This window comes from Clytia hemisphaerica, unplaced genomic scaffold (assembly GCF_902728285.1).
Source record: "Clytia hemisphaerica strain Z4C2 unplaced genomic scaffold, Clytia hemisphaerica genome assembly, whole genome shotgun sequence".
Taxonomy (NCBI): Eukaryota; Metazoa; Cnidaria; class Hydrozoa; order Leptothecata; family Clytiidae; genus Clytia; species Clytia hemisphaerica.
Window position 1 is genome coordinate 517,380 of NW_027104421.1, and position 13,159 is coordinate 530,538.

At 35.8% G+C, this 13,159-nt stretch overlaps 2 protein-coding genes across 2 annotated transcripts in view; one reads left to right on the plus strand and one right to left on the minus strand.

The window, feature by feature from the left end:
* LOC136820361 (mediator of RNA polymerase II transcription subunit 23-like) overlaps nucleotides 1-13,159 on the plus strand; it is a 91,747-nt gene that overhangs the window by 42,059 nt on the left and 36,529 nt on the right. Inside the window, exon 29 of the mRNA XM_067076548.1 lies at nucleotides 158-217. Coding sequence (XP_066932649.1) covers nucleotides 158-217 — 60 coding nt within the window. The remainder of the gene's footprint in view (nucleotides 1-157; nucleotides 218-13,159) is intronic.
* On the minus strand, nucleotides 5,726-7,353 carry LOC136820364 (alpha-1B adrenergic receptor-like). Its single transcript, XM_067076551.1, has 2 exons — nucleotides 7,143-7,353; nucleotides 5,726-6,186 (listed from the first exon to the last, which is right to left on the minus strand). The coding sequence occupies exons 1-2, from the start codon at nucleotides 7,318-7,320 to the stop codon at nucleotides 5,762-5,764; spliced, it is 603 nt and encodes a 200-aa protein (XP_066932652.1). The 5' UTR covers nucleotides 7,321-7,353; the 3' UTR covers nucleotides 5,726-5,761.

A 13,159-nucleotide genomic window follows, 5' to 3' on the forward strand; every position in this document is an offset into this window, starting at 1 on the left:
AACTGTTGTTTATACCGAATCGATTTCGTCACTCCGCCGTGCGTCCTCAAAAGTGAAATTACGTTAACAGTCCCCTTAGACCCCGACCGCGCAGTTAAGGGTTGATAGGTTTGTTGCACGGATGAATAAGTCACTTTCTTTTGTTTTGTTTTCACAGAATCATTCACAGCATTGGGACCAATCGAATTGGCATGAAAAACACAAACAATACCATGAGGTAATTATCTTCAGGTTAAAACAACTACAACATTCATTTAACTCCCATGACATCTGAAGAGCTCCCCACCTTCCCTAGCGGCATCACTTCGTCACGTCATCGTGTACATTTTATTCCCCGTTACACCTCAGGAAAATCACTATAATTTCTATTCTGATCACTCACAAAATAGCGAAAAATAGTCTAAAACGCCTCAAATTTTTGCTCCATCACCGATCATACGAAAAAATTTCGAATCACACCATCACGCAAACCGCTGGGAGGTTCTTTAAATAACGTCTATTTTCATCTAAATAACGTTCAGCGTTAAAACAAAGTTGTTTGCCAGCTTGGTAGCTGAGCTACACGCTTTTTCTATTATAAGAACGGTGTAAATCCATTTCATCATGGATATTCTTAACTTTTTTGGGAAAATCATCCTTAAACATTCTTACAGCATTCTTAGGTTAGGATCCTAATTCAGACTAGATTTAACATTTAGTACACACGTCTCAAGCATAAAATGGCATTTTTGTGAAAGGAGTGAGCCTTACTTGGGGGTAATTGACAATTTATAATTGAAAATGCTCTAAAAATGGCATTCTTAGCTTGAGTAGCAAAATTCCATGATGGTGATATTCTTAGCATTATTCTCATTTTTTTGGCTATTTTCATCAACTCTTATTTCTGTTCGATGTTGATTTTAGTGTAACGTCAGAAAAAAGGGGATGAATTATTTTTCTAACATAACTTATGAACCGTTTAAAGGTTGCAGACTTTCACTGTACGTGACTTTAGTAGGGTTAGTGAGTTTTTTAGATACCAAAATACACCTGCTTCAATCTTTGTTCAGCTTCAATTTCATATCAATCGATCATTCATAAAATCTTTGTCTGTTATAAGCTGAATAATTATGGATTCCATGATATCAAGTTCTTCAATTTCAATAAAAAAATTTTTTTTCATTTGCATTGGTGTTATCTGACAACTTATCTGATCATGAAACCTATGTATCATAATTGGTATCATGATCTTCATATTTCTATCAAGAATATCTCGTTGCGATTTTTTTTATAATAAAAAACAGACTTTGTTTGGACCTAAACCTTAAAAAGATTTCCTTATAAAAAACTGCCATATGCGGGAGTAAATCTTAGTCCACGGGTTTGATTTGATGCTTGTCAAGTGGCAAAGCATTTATCTATGCGGTGAAAAATCCAAATGTCCAGGGTTAAATCATTGAAAAATCACATATCCTCCATCCCTCCCCCTTCACGAGCAGATTTTTCTGGGGGAGCCTATTTAGGACTTATTTTCAAAGACTTTATCGTCCAAATCTGAAGTCTATGTGATTTGATGCTTGTCCAGGCGTAAAGCACGTGTCTAGTGAGGTGAAAAATCTAAATGTCCAGGAGTAAATTATTGAAAAATAACATATGCTTCACCCCCCCCCCTTTCACGAGCAGATCTTTTCTGGAGGGCTGGATTCGATGCTTGTTCAGGGCTAAAGAAAGCACTTATCTAGGAAGTGCAAAATATAAATGGTCAGGGGGGTAAAAGCAATAAAAATTCTCAAACAATACCTCCCCCCCCCCCACCAACAGGTTTTTTTCTGGAAGGGCACACTTTGGGCTTCGTTCAAAGACATTATCTGGTTCTTATAAAAAATAAAAAACATATTTTAAATAGATATCGCCCTTAGATAACAAATATTTATTGTTTCGATTGATAAGGAACCCCAAAAATTTTTATATTAAATTTTGTTTGACACATAGATTAGACCTGGTTCGACTTGGTTCTAAAAATAGCCTTTCATTTATTCTCAGGTCTCCATTTAATTTGAAAAAAAGTTATCTTTAGTTAGTAAAAGGCTTTTCATAAGTAATCTAAAAGAAGGTTTTCATTTCAATTTCCTATATCCTTCCTAAGAGAAACATATCAACAGTCCTTTTGTATATAGGGCCATTCTAAGAAATTGTCAATCACGATTGCAGAGAGTCTTTGCTGGATTGAACCGCCTCTATGGGTGCTACCAAAATGGTGCAAAATCAAAGCGGTGCCTAATTTTGACTAGACTCAATACAAAAGGGTCCTTAAGTCCCTACTGGTCACGTGGCATAACGAACCCTTTATTTTTGAATGGCCGTTTAATGCAACAACAAAGGGGATTGGTTCGAAGTTACCTACGAGGGTAGAACGAAGTTACTACATTTAAACCGCTCACAAATACAACCTCGGGTCCGATCCCCTCGTGTTAAATCACTGATACTAATGTGAAAATGTTATTTGATCCATTCCTAGCCACTGGATCTGTATTAAAAACCCTGAGCTGTCTCATAATCGCTCCATCTTTGATTGGAGTTTTTTTTAAAGTTTCAGTTTGCATTTAAAGAGTTTTGACCTGCATCAAGACGTGAAATTTTCATTAATCTTCAATCAAGGATTTTGCTATCCATCCATAAACTTTTTCAGTTTTCCTTACTGTAACCTATATATCCTCCAAGAAAAAGACTTCTGATTTATTTCATTTTTCTTCGTTCTATCATATTTACAAGTATTTCACAAAATTGTTTCAAAGGTTTTCAGGGTTTTTCGAATAATTTTCAATTTTGCCGGTAATTTTTTTGCGCAAAATACAAGATGATTGGAAAGTCATTTGTGTGTTTCGGTCTTAGAATCAATTTCGAATTATAGCAAGATTTTTTAATAATAAAAGAGAGTGTGCCATTGTAACATTGTTTGACTCTCAAGCCAATGTATGCCTTTCATCATCCCTTCATTTAAAACTTGTTGTATACATTTCCGTCAACAATCTGTTTCCTGGTCATATTTAAAGAGCCAATGTCCATCATCAAGAAAACCCTTATCCTAGGAATGTTAGTTGACCCAGCTGGTACACAACGTTGTTTCAACGTTTATTTAACATTCATAACGTCAATATAACGTTAGATGAACGTTGAAATAACGTTGTGTGCCAGCTGGGGATTTATTCTCATAATAGTCCGGTGGCGAAATACTACTTGTCAGGGTCAACCAATACCGCTATTGGACTATATTTCTGTATATTTTTGTCCAGCTTTTTTTTGATTTTACGCTTAGTGTATCTTCCCCGCAGGCACAGATTTGACGTCAAATCAGCGTCCATCTAATGTTCATAACATCCGCTAACGTTGAAACGATGTCCGTTAATATATTCCTTATCGTTTTTACATTTATTTGCGTACCATCATTTCTCTTTTACCAAGAAGTGCAAGAGCGAGGTCTGTGACTACTATTCTCATCTTTAATCTCAGCCACATCTTGTTTCTTCAATACTTTCCTCCAAAACTTATCAAACTCCCTCCGAAAGTCATTATGGAAGTAACAGTAAATGATGGGTGTGAAAATCGCATCAAAAAACGTAATAAACTTAATGAAGAACGTTACGTAACTCTCCGCCGGTGACGTGTTATATTCCTCCGTGAAGATTGACGGCGCGACTTTGAGTAATATGTAATAGAAGATGGATGGTGCCCACGTTAAACCGTACGTTAGAATGATCATGAAGGTCAGTTTGGTGACTTTGCGAATGTTTTTTGTACGTTCGCGTTCGGCTTCGCTTTCTTTATCTTTGTGTTTGTTGATGACGAATAAGTTGAAGGTGCTGATAGCTCTGGAACGCTTCTTTACTGGCTTGTTGTCGCCGTCTACTGGATTGTAACTGAAAGTCGTTAATTGATTAAATTGAAAGTTTATCAATTATAAGCATGTTAGCTCTAGTTTAGACGGCCGACTTTCTGCCCTGCCTATTCTAATTTTTTGAGTAGGCCAAAAGTGGGCGCAAAGTAGGTAGGTAAAATTATTGCTTGGAAAAGATTGAAAGAAGACATTCCATTGGCGCCAAAAGAGGGCAAAGCATTGACTTTAGACAACCAACTATCAGTCTACTTTAAATTCACAATTAGAATAGGCAGGGGGGGAGTGGTCCGTCTAAACTAGAGCTTACACAATTGGCACAATGTTCATGTAACCTACATAAAGCATGCATATGATATGATATTAGATGAGTTAAGGAAACTCATTGTGGATAACGCCCCGCAAGGCAAAAACAAGCTTGTAGGGGGTACACGCCTGTAGGGGGACACCTTTTTCCGCCGCAACGATTTTAAGGTCAGAGCCTTTATATCCCACGCAGGTATCATGACCAATGTATGATTACTAAGTTGAAAGGGGTTAATTCAAAATAAATATCTAAATGATTAAAAATAACAGGCAAGGATCAATTATTTTTAGTCTGTCATTGAAGGAAAAGAAAACTGGATGGATAGAGTCGATAATTTACGTGGATAGCCCAGTAATCTATGACTTTCGACTGTTTTTCGATTGTTTTCACGGGATTCACGGCCCGCTGGCTATCTATGAACTGTAGCGGGGGATTCTAACTAGGGACCCCTGTTTTCGGCGCTTGTACTCTGATTACTTGGTCATTGCTCCCTTAAAATGCTAATATAGTTGGCTCTCTCTTATACGAATTCTTCAAAGGAGTAATAAAGATCTTCCGATTATAGAAACATTCGAATTACGGAGAAGAATTTATGGTACTCTTCAGCTGAGAGGTTTTAAATAGTTTACATTTCAATATTTGTTTGGCTTGAATGACAGAAAGATTCAATTAAAGCCAGATTGACATTATGTTTTCTGAGGTCTGGGTCGCTGCTTCAAAAACGCTGAGCTTGCATAAAGATTATCAAACTAATCATCAAAACAAAAGATAGCGCGTGACGTAACTTAATTGTTCGATTCAACACTGCAATGTCTTCATTTTAATATAACATTTTAATGACCAGAGAGTTTGCAATGTTTTGACTGCAAACTGTCGAATAAGAATTGGAATGAATCGTTTGCGTTTTTAATGGAGCTGTGGAATGTTTTTGCAGAATAACAGGAGAAAGTTTTGGTACATAATTCTCCTAATTCTCCCAGTTCTCCCGCTGGGAACTCAAAGTTTTGGCCAGAAAAGTTGGAGAGTTTGTAAAAATTGTAAAATTATACCTTCCCATTTTTCCCATCTCAAAAAAGCATCCTTGAAAGTTGTGAAGATGTGAAAAATAGGACTTTTCCAAACTTTCCCAGCAAACAACAGCAATCATTTGGATTTGCAAAGTTTTGGTATTTTGGTGGTAAAATGGGATCTATGATGTCATAATTATTCCAGACTCGACTGAAAATTATGCATATCATCCTCCAATAGCAATCGAATAAAGAACTTTCACTTTCGATTTCATCAAAGAATAAATTATAGCGGGCATAAATTACGATTTTCCAAGGTCACATTTACTTGAAAAAAATTATGGAAATATTCTCTATTTCGTGCTACCATGTTGCAACCATGGAAAATCCCCCATTTTTATAAACATTTACAAAGTTTTGGTTAGGAAAGTTGTAAAAGTGTGAAAGATTGGAAAAGTGGTAAGTTTTTTTCCCAAAACTTTCTCCTGTAAGCAAACAGACTCATGAATATATATACTGGCTTTAATAGAGGTTCGAATAAGGAATAAGACGAGAGTTGACTGTAAATGGTGAGACTTACGCTTGCGTTTTCTGTTGTATCTCATCCAGTTTGACAGTAATATACATATAGCTGACAATCACAAATATGTACGGTAACAGTGTATTGAAAAACAACATGAACGTCGTCCACTCATCCTGTTGATTGTAACGGCAAAACTTTTCAGACTCTGGTGGTACGAACGGTATTAAACATAAAACCAACACATAAGTCCACAGGCTAATGGTAGCTATTATGGCACGCCGTCTAGTCACTACTAGCTTGTACGACGTCATTAGCCTGATAGCCAGCAAACGATCTCCACCGATGAGAAGGACGTTGATACATGCTCCATAGAAAGTGATCATATAACTGAATCGGAAACCATCGCAAATGAATTTCTTAGATTCAATGCTGTCGATTTTTGATTTCTTGGCAGCGTAGAAAGGGATAACAAAACAGCCTAAAACATTAAAGTACCATAGTTTAACCCTTTCAGTCCAAGAGCTTTGCACATTCAGAATTTCTCTTGCTTTACGAGACATCGCTGAAGGGGAAGGGCCAGCTCAAAACGGGCCAGCTCAAAACGGGCCAGCTCAAAACGGGCCAGCTCAAAACGGGCCGGCTTCTTTCTTGCTCCTTCCAAGAGAAGATACGAAAGCTCAAGAGACTCCTTCATTTAGAAGATGTAGACCGTCAGTGATAGGCCTATCTGGGGACTGCCCCAGCGGAGCTGTAGGGCGAAAAGGGTTAAAGAGGGATAGTTATATAGTACGGAGGTTAATTTTTTGAAGACTAAATAAAATTAAAAAACACAGACAGACATGCTAACTCAAGCATGAGATAAATTCGAATAACGATAGTTTAACCCCTAAAAATCATGAGTACAGTCTGCTCCACGAAACTCCGAGTATCGGAAAATAAATTTGTCTCTATTCTTGACTGATATATCGTATAGAGCACTTTCTTGATTCGCAAGTCAGATTTGCAAATATTTACGCTAATCAATACACTGCTTGCTAAGAATTCGCCGGCCTAGAATCTAGAAATCGCTAGAATTAATTTTTCATTCGCCAGCCTACCAAAAACAAAGCAAAACCCCTGACTCTATCATTTTGAACCTCTATCATTTGAATATCTCTTTAATTCGAACTAAAAGATTGATCCGCTCAACCTTGAAATCGTAAAACTTTTTGTTCTAATCTGTAATCTCCTTCTATAATTCTATAATTGAAGGCCCTTAATCCAATATCGAACTAGAGAAAGTTAACTGTAATTTCTATTGTACTTTATTTCTTTCGTAATTTGACTAATCTATTGACATAATCATTTGTAATCATTTTGGCTGTTTTTCATTTGGCACACTTTGACTGTTTCCACAAAAATATAGATGAAAGTGAGGAAAGGCCCTTTATTTACCTTGCAGTAAATGTAGCGTCAATATACTGTAGACAAAGATACTAGCCGTTTTTTGACGGAGAACTGAAGACCATTGGATGATGTAAATACATCCAGCATTTATAATGATAATGATTGCACTCATTAATGACATTACAACCACCATCGCTTCAGCGAATGTTTCATCTAGACCTCCCATCTTGGTTGTGCTAATATTATTTTTGATTAATTTTTTTTTGTTGTTGATTTTACCTGCAGAAGTAGAAAATAAGAAATAATACAGTAACCTCTCACCCTATTTCTAACTTCTATTATTCGAATCTTTCTATAATTCGAACTTTTCTCCATTTCCCGTCAAGGAGAAACCCTCTTGAAATACCTTCTATAATTCGAATCTCTCTGTAATTCGAACGAATGTGATCCCCTGTTCGAATTCGAGTTAGCGAAAGTCAACTGTGTTGTAATCAATCTTATCACATCCATCCTCCCATCGCCACAGATGCTGGAGATTTGATTTGAGAGTTTATACCACCTTAAAAATCTTTTTTGCACTGTAAGGATCATTAAAAGCACTTTGATTGGCTAAAAGTAAAACAATGGCACCGCAGATTGACCACAAATTAAAAATAACACAGCCAAGTTTTTTTCCCGTTATAACTTAACGTGGCTATTTTCTATTATCTATTATCTCTATTGAATTGTGGGAGACCCTTCTGTGCGAAACTCTGTGAAGCAAGCAGGATTTACTTTAAGATTAGACACATTGAATACACTTTCTCAAAACTAAAATCTGGTTTCCATTTCTTTTTAATATATAAATCTTCGTTTGAAACATGAAACTTCATGTTTATCATAAATATGGAGAAAAAAATCAAAATTATGAATTTATACGATTTCACGTAAAACGATGAAAACACACATCAAACGGTTCGGGTCATTTTTTGTAATCCCTATGTTACAAATGGTGTCAAATTGTCTAGCTCTGAGAATCGAAAAATTTAGCGAAAGATTTTTCATTATGCGATCCTAGGGACTGGACCATATCTGGTCACGTATCAGAATTCGAACCCCTTAATACTGTTTGTTTTACATACTGTAAACTTTCTATCATTCAAATCTCTCTGTAATTCGAATAAATTAAACATTTCTTTCGAGCTCGAATTTGTGAGGGTTAAGTGATCTTTATTAAAATTATAAATTATTCTTCCCAAAACACATGTATTTCAGCCACTCCCACAAAATTCGCTATCCTTGATTAAATCAACTCTCTTGGCTCCGATAAGATGAAATATTCAGCCCCCACGTTGAATGATGAGATTTCAGCTCCCCCATTAGGTCCCCCCAAATATTTGAAACATCTTTAGCCCCCATGGTTTCAGCCCCCCCTTAAAATAAGGGGTGATTTAAAATTTAGAGAAAAACACAAGGGGCAAAAATGTTAAAAACTGAGAAATAAGGGGGGACTTGGTCTCAAGGGTCAAATGGAAGCCCTTTACTTGAGGGGGAGTAATCTTGTTCCTTTCTTGCAATTTTTTTCGATCGCTTCGCTCGCAATACAGTTCATTGGTAACTTCTTTGCAATCTAGCTAATTTAGAAGTTTTTTGTGTACAATATAGCATTATTAAATGAAAATCTAACTGCGCCCCAAGACCAATATGCTGACAACAATATTAAAGACATTCAATTTGGAATATTTTTCTGTTCTGCTTCTATATGGAATAGTTTTGTTCAAATGCTATCAGTTTGAGGAGAAAACGATTCTAGAAAAGTGTATTGTAGGGATTTTTATACCAGGTATATTGTTTATTGCAGTTTATCATTCTCTACTAATATTTTAAATTTGCTGGTTTAGAAAAGTATATAATGATAAAAAACTTTTTCACAAAAGAAAGAAAGAAATATCAGTAGAAGAGCTTAAGGACTAATTTCTCGCTTGTCTCTACACCCCAAAAATTAAGGGCATGTATACATCAGAGTCTTGCAAATTTAAGGGGGCAGTAAGACTTAATGGGCACCTCAAAACCATCTTTAAGCTTTAAGGGGGGATAAATTGATAAGGGGTGATTTGTGTTTTAAGGGGGGACTCAAAATCATGGATGAAACCATCCCCCACCTTTTTTTGGCCTTTTGGAAGGTGTAACCCGGGGGGGGGCTGACGCTATGTATGCCTTGGGCTTATCAACAAATTTTTGTCTTCTCAAATGCACTTACATACTATTACATCAAAAGCCAATAAATTAAAAACATTTCCAAAATCGTCGTTATAGAACTTGTCATAACCTAAAATATTGGGTTCGAAACGGATCTTTGTTTTTTTTGCTATAGAGGTTTTTCATGATTTCTTGAGTTGTGGATTTTCCACCATAATGGTAGCAAAGAGGTGATCCCTTACCCAGATCGAACGCTTTCTTCATAATGGTGGAAGTTACGTAACTTAATAAAATATGAAAGACCTCGATATAGAGAAATGCTATATCCCAGCTGGCACACAACGTTGTTTCGACGTTCACCTAACGTTATATGGACGTCGTGTGCCATCTGGGATGTGTAATATACAGTAATTTGCAATAAAGTGTATCATAGAAAATATAGAATTTTCAAATGAACCAAACGCTGTTTGTTCCTTCGGGTTCCCTTTCCTACTCACACGCACTTGTTTGCTAGCCTTCAACAAAAACATGAAAGTTCTCGTACCATTATGTTGTTATTGATATATAAAAGTCTATTCCAATAATAATTTTCAAAATTTTCGCTTTTCGGATGCTTTTCCATTTTGATAGGAAATCTCTCACGACTATGTTAATAAAATTTGTTTCCTATCTCACTGTACTAATATTATTTTACCAATTTCATACATTTAGGGCCAGAAGCCTTTAATGTATAAGGCCAAGAAATAGCTTTCTCTTTCTCAATATAACTTTACTAAAGCTCTGCAGAGGTTCGAAAATTAAGTCTTTATTAATTGCATAGGAGAAATATATCATTCCCATATAGCCGAAATACGTCTATATTTTTGTTCAAAATAGAAAAAAGTTCCAACGCTTCTTTAAACATCTAAAAACACTGAAAGCCTTTCCTTGTTGTTTTTAGTGCACCAGGGTTATATATGCTCAAAAACTCAAATCGATTCACTCGAAAACTGCTGGAGATTCGAGAGTAAATTAACTTTGTCAATTATACACCCCATTATCAGGAGCATAATATTTAAAAAATTCCCAGATCTAAGCGGTGCTTTTTAAATTCACTAAAGATCTATGACTCTAAAAGCACTATGAAACTCTAAGTTTGAAATCAGAATTTTAGTCAACCTTTACAGTAATATTGTGATGTGTTCGATAAAGATATTCTAAGTTCTTCGAGGTGCCTGAATCTAACTGGAAATATAATCGACTTCGCTTCGCTTCGGACCCCATTTCTATCGAAGATACATTATCCGGACCCAAATAAATGACTACACAAAATTGTCATATACTTCCCTTCCAAACATAAAGGTTCTCTTGTGTTTTAAAGTTTAGTCTATCATTGCTGGTGCTTTAAAGTTTTGTCATTGCTGATTTAATCTTCAAAATACATCTTCTGGACCCAAATAAGTGACTCCAAAAAATCATGGAATTTTTTCAAAATCTCACTTTTTATAGTTTTTGAATCGATATATCTTTCAGACGCCATCTTGAAACTTTTATCAAAAGCTCAATTTCACCAATGTCCCAGATAGATTAGAAAGATGAATATAGGAAAAACTTTATGTTTCAATATTTTTAAACAAACAATGGAAAAAATAATTTCAATAAATTTCATTATTACTTTTCCAATCATTCTTTATAGATTTAGCTCTTCCCCTCTAAAAATTCACCTGTCTTTTAGGATCTCAAGTATTTCCCAATAAATTCCGCTGGAATATTGAATTATCTTTTTAAGAAAAATCTGCCTCTTCACAATGACCTCATATTCTCCTTGTTTTAACGTCACACAGTGTCAAATTACAGTGTCAAAGTTTCAGCTAATAGTTGAATTTCGGAATTCTCTTTCACACCTTTTAATCTGACCTTTATATATCCCTGGACCAAGCTATATCCGCCATCTTTGATCGCAGTTTTTTTGGAATTGGTACCCGAGAAGAAGCCATTGCAATGTTAAAAATTAACGTTTAACGGCGCTACATCATCAACAGTATTCGAGGAAAAGTAGATCTAGCGTTCTCGATGCATTTTCAACAACATTGAGTAGTGCTCCCATTAGGGTACCACTTTTCAAAAAACTCCGATCAAAGATTTTACTTGGCCGGGATTGAGAAACTTGGTCCATGGTAAATATAAAAGTTAGTGTATCAGTCAATAATAGAGACTAGTTTATTTTCTGATATTCGGAGTTTCGTGCCGTTTCAGGCAGTCTTCAGTCAGATTTTAAATGAGAACATAAGATGGCTAAAATGTTAAGAAAACCTCCACCTTAACACTTTAATGCTTTGTGGACTTGCGTAAACATTCCATTCCTTAGCAATATTGCAGAAAAATACTCTCAAAGTGGTTAAGAACATTTTTTAATAACATTTTTAGACTTAAAACACAAAACTTTATCCGAATATCCGAAGACTGAAAATTTTGAATATCCTTATATAAAACGTGTGCTGTATCCTTTCAAGAAGGACTTTAAAAACGGTACTTGATTTTACTTGCTCCAAAAGATCCCCATAGTCTTGTCTTTCATGTCAATTCACTGGCTCTCAGAAAAGATATTCTCTGAAATCGTAACAGACACGGTAAAACTCTCTCTTCCCACGCATTTAGATTGTTTCTAAAGGTTCATATGAGACTTCTTTCTTGCCATTTTACGCCCACCTTTTACCTATGGAACCCCCGGTTTACGAAGTTTTTCTTACTTTGTTGGCTTTACAATACTCCCTTCTTACACCCACCTTGTAAATAGTAACATCCATGTTAAACACAAGAAAAACATGATAACTTATGACGTCACCGAGAGGGATTTTAATTACCGTTTTTTCCACTCTTATCTCCGGTAAATATTAAAACAATCTAGAGTTTTCACAAAATCCCTTGTACCCTTTTGGTTTTAATTGTTAAAAAGGACGCAAATAAGGTCATCATTTTCGAATGATATTTTCGAGAGCTTCTATTTAGTTTTTCCGGCTTTGAATCCTGCTGTTAGCCTCTAATCGGTTTTCTGTCGTCTTTTTTGTTTGAAAAACAGAACTAGCTGATTTCTTGTACTGTACTGATTTCCTGAGCTAATGGGCTTTTCCAGAAATAGTCCTGCCCCCCCTGTTGAGGATATCGGATATCCAGGGGGTTAACGATTTTTGTTCAAAAGTGGATATCCAGGGGGTTAAATATTTACAAGGGAGCGGATATCCAAGGAGTAAAGTGTCTTTTCAAGTAAAAAAATACGATAAGCATCTTTTTAAGAGAGGATATTCAGGGGGTCTTTACTAATAAAGTAGGATATCCAGGGGGTTTGATACTTCGAAAAATCAATATCCTCAACAGTGGGGGTAAAACAATTTTCTGGAAAAGCCCAATCCGTTTTACTACGAAAGTTCCATGAAAGGAACCGGCGGTAACGCTTAAGTCTCACAAAAAACAGTCGCATCAAAAAATACGTCGACCAGAAATCCTTACCATAGAGCCCAGTCGCTAACGTTTCATCGTGTTACGCGAAATCGTACCAATTCATAATTTTGATACATATTTTTTTCCATATGCATTACATTTTCACGTTTTCGCAAGCAGGTTAGATCATCACATTCGTTGAATTGAAACCAAGACAAAAGCATCGCGAGTTGCTTTTTGAACTGGTGATCTGTTACGAGATTAATACTATACTATAAGGGGGGGGCGTACGGGGTTTGTGATTTCCGAAATACCGGACAATTTTGCCAAAATTTCCGAAATTCCGTAAAAAAATACTTGCAATTCCGATACCTATTTTTGGGGTTTTTTCCCCCGTTTTGACTAATTTTTTATTTTTCATGTATGAATTCCGATAAAAGGGGATAAAAACTTCATAATACCGAAATTTC

Coding starts and splice junctions, on each gene's coding strand:
- LOC136820364 (XM_067076551.1), bottom strand. CDS start 7,320: ATGGGAGGTCTAGATGAAACATTCGCTGAAGCGATGGTGGTTGTAATG. Junction 6,187..7,142: donor GACGCTACATTTACTGCAAG/GTAAATAAAGGG, acceptor TTAATGTTTTAG/GCTGTTTTGTTATCCCTTTC.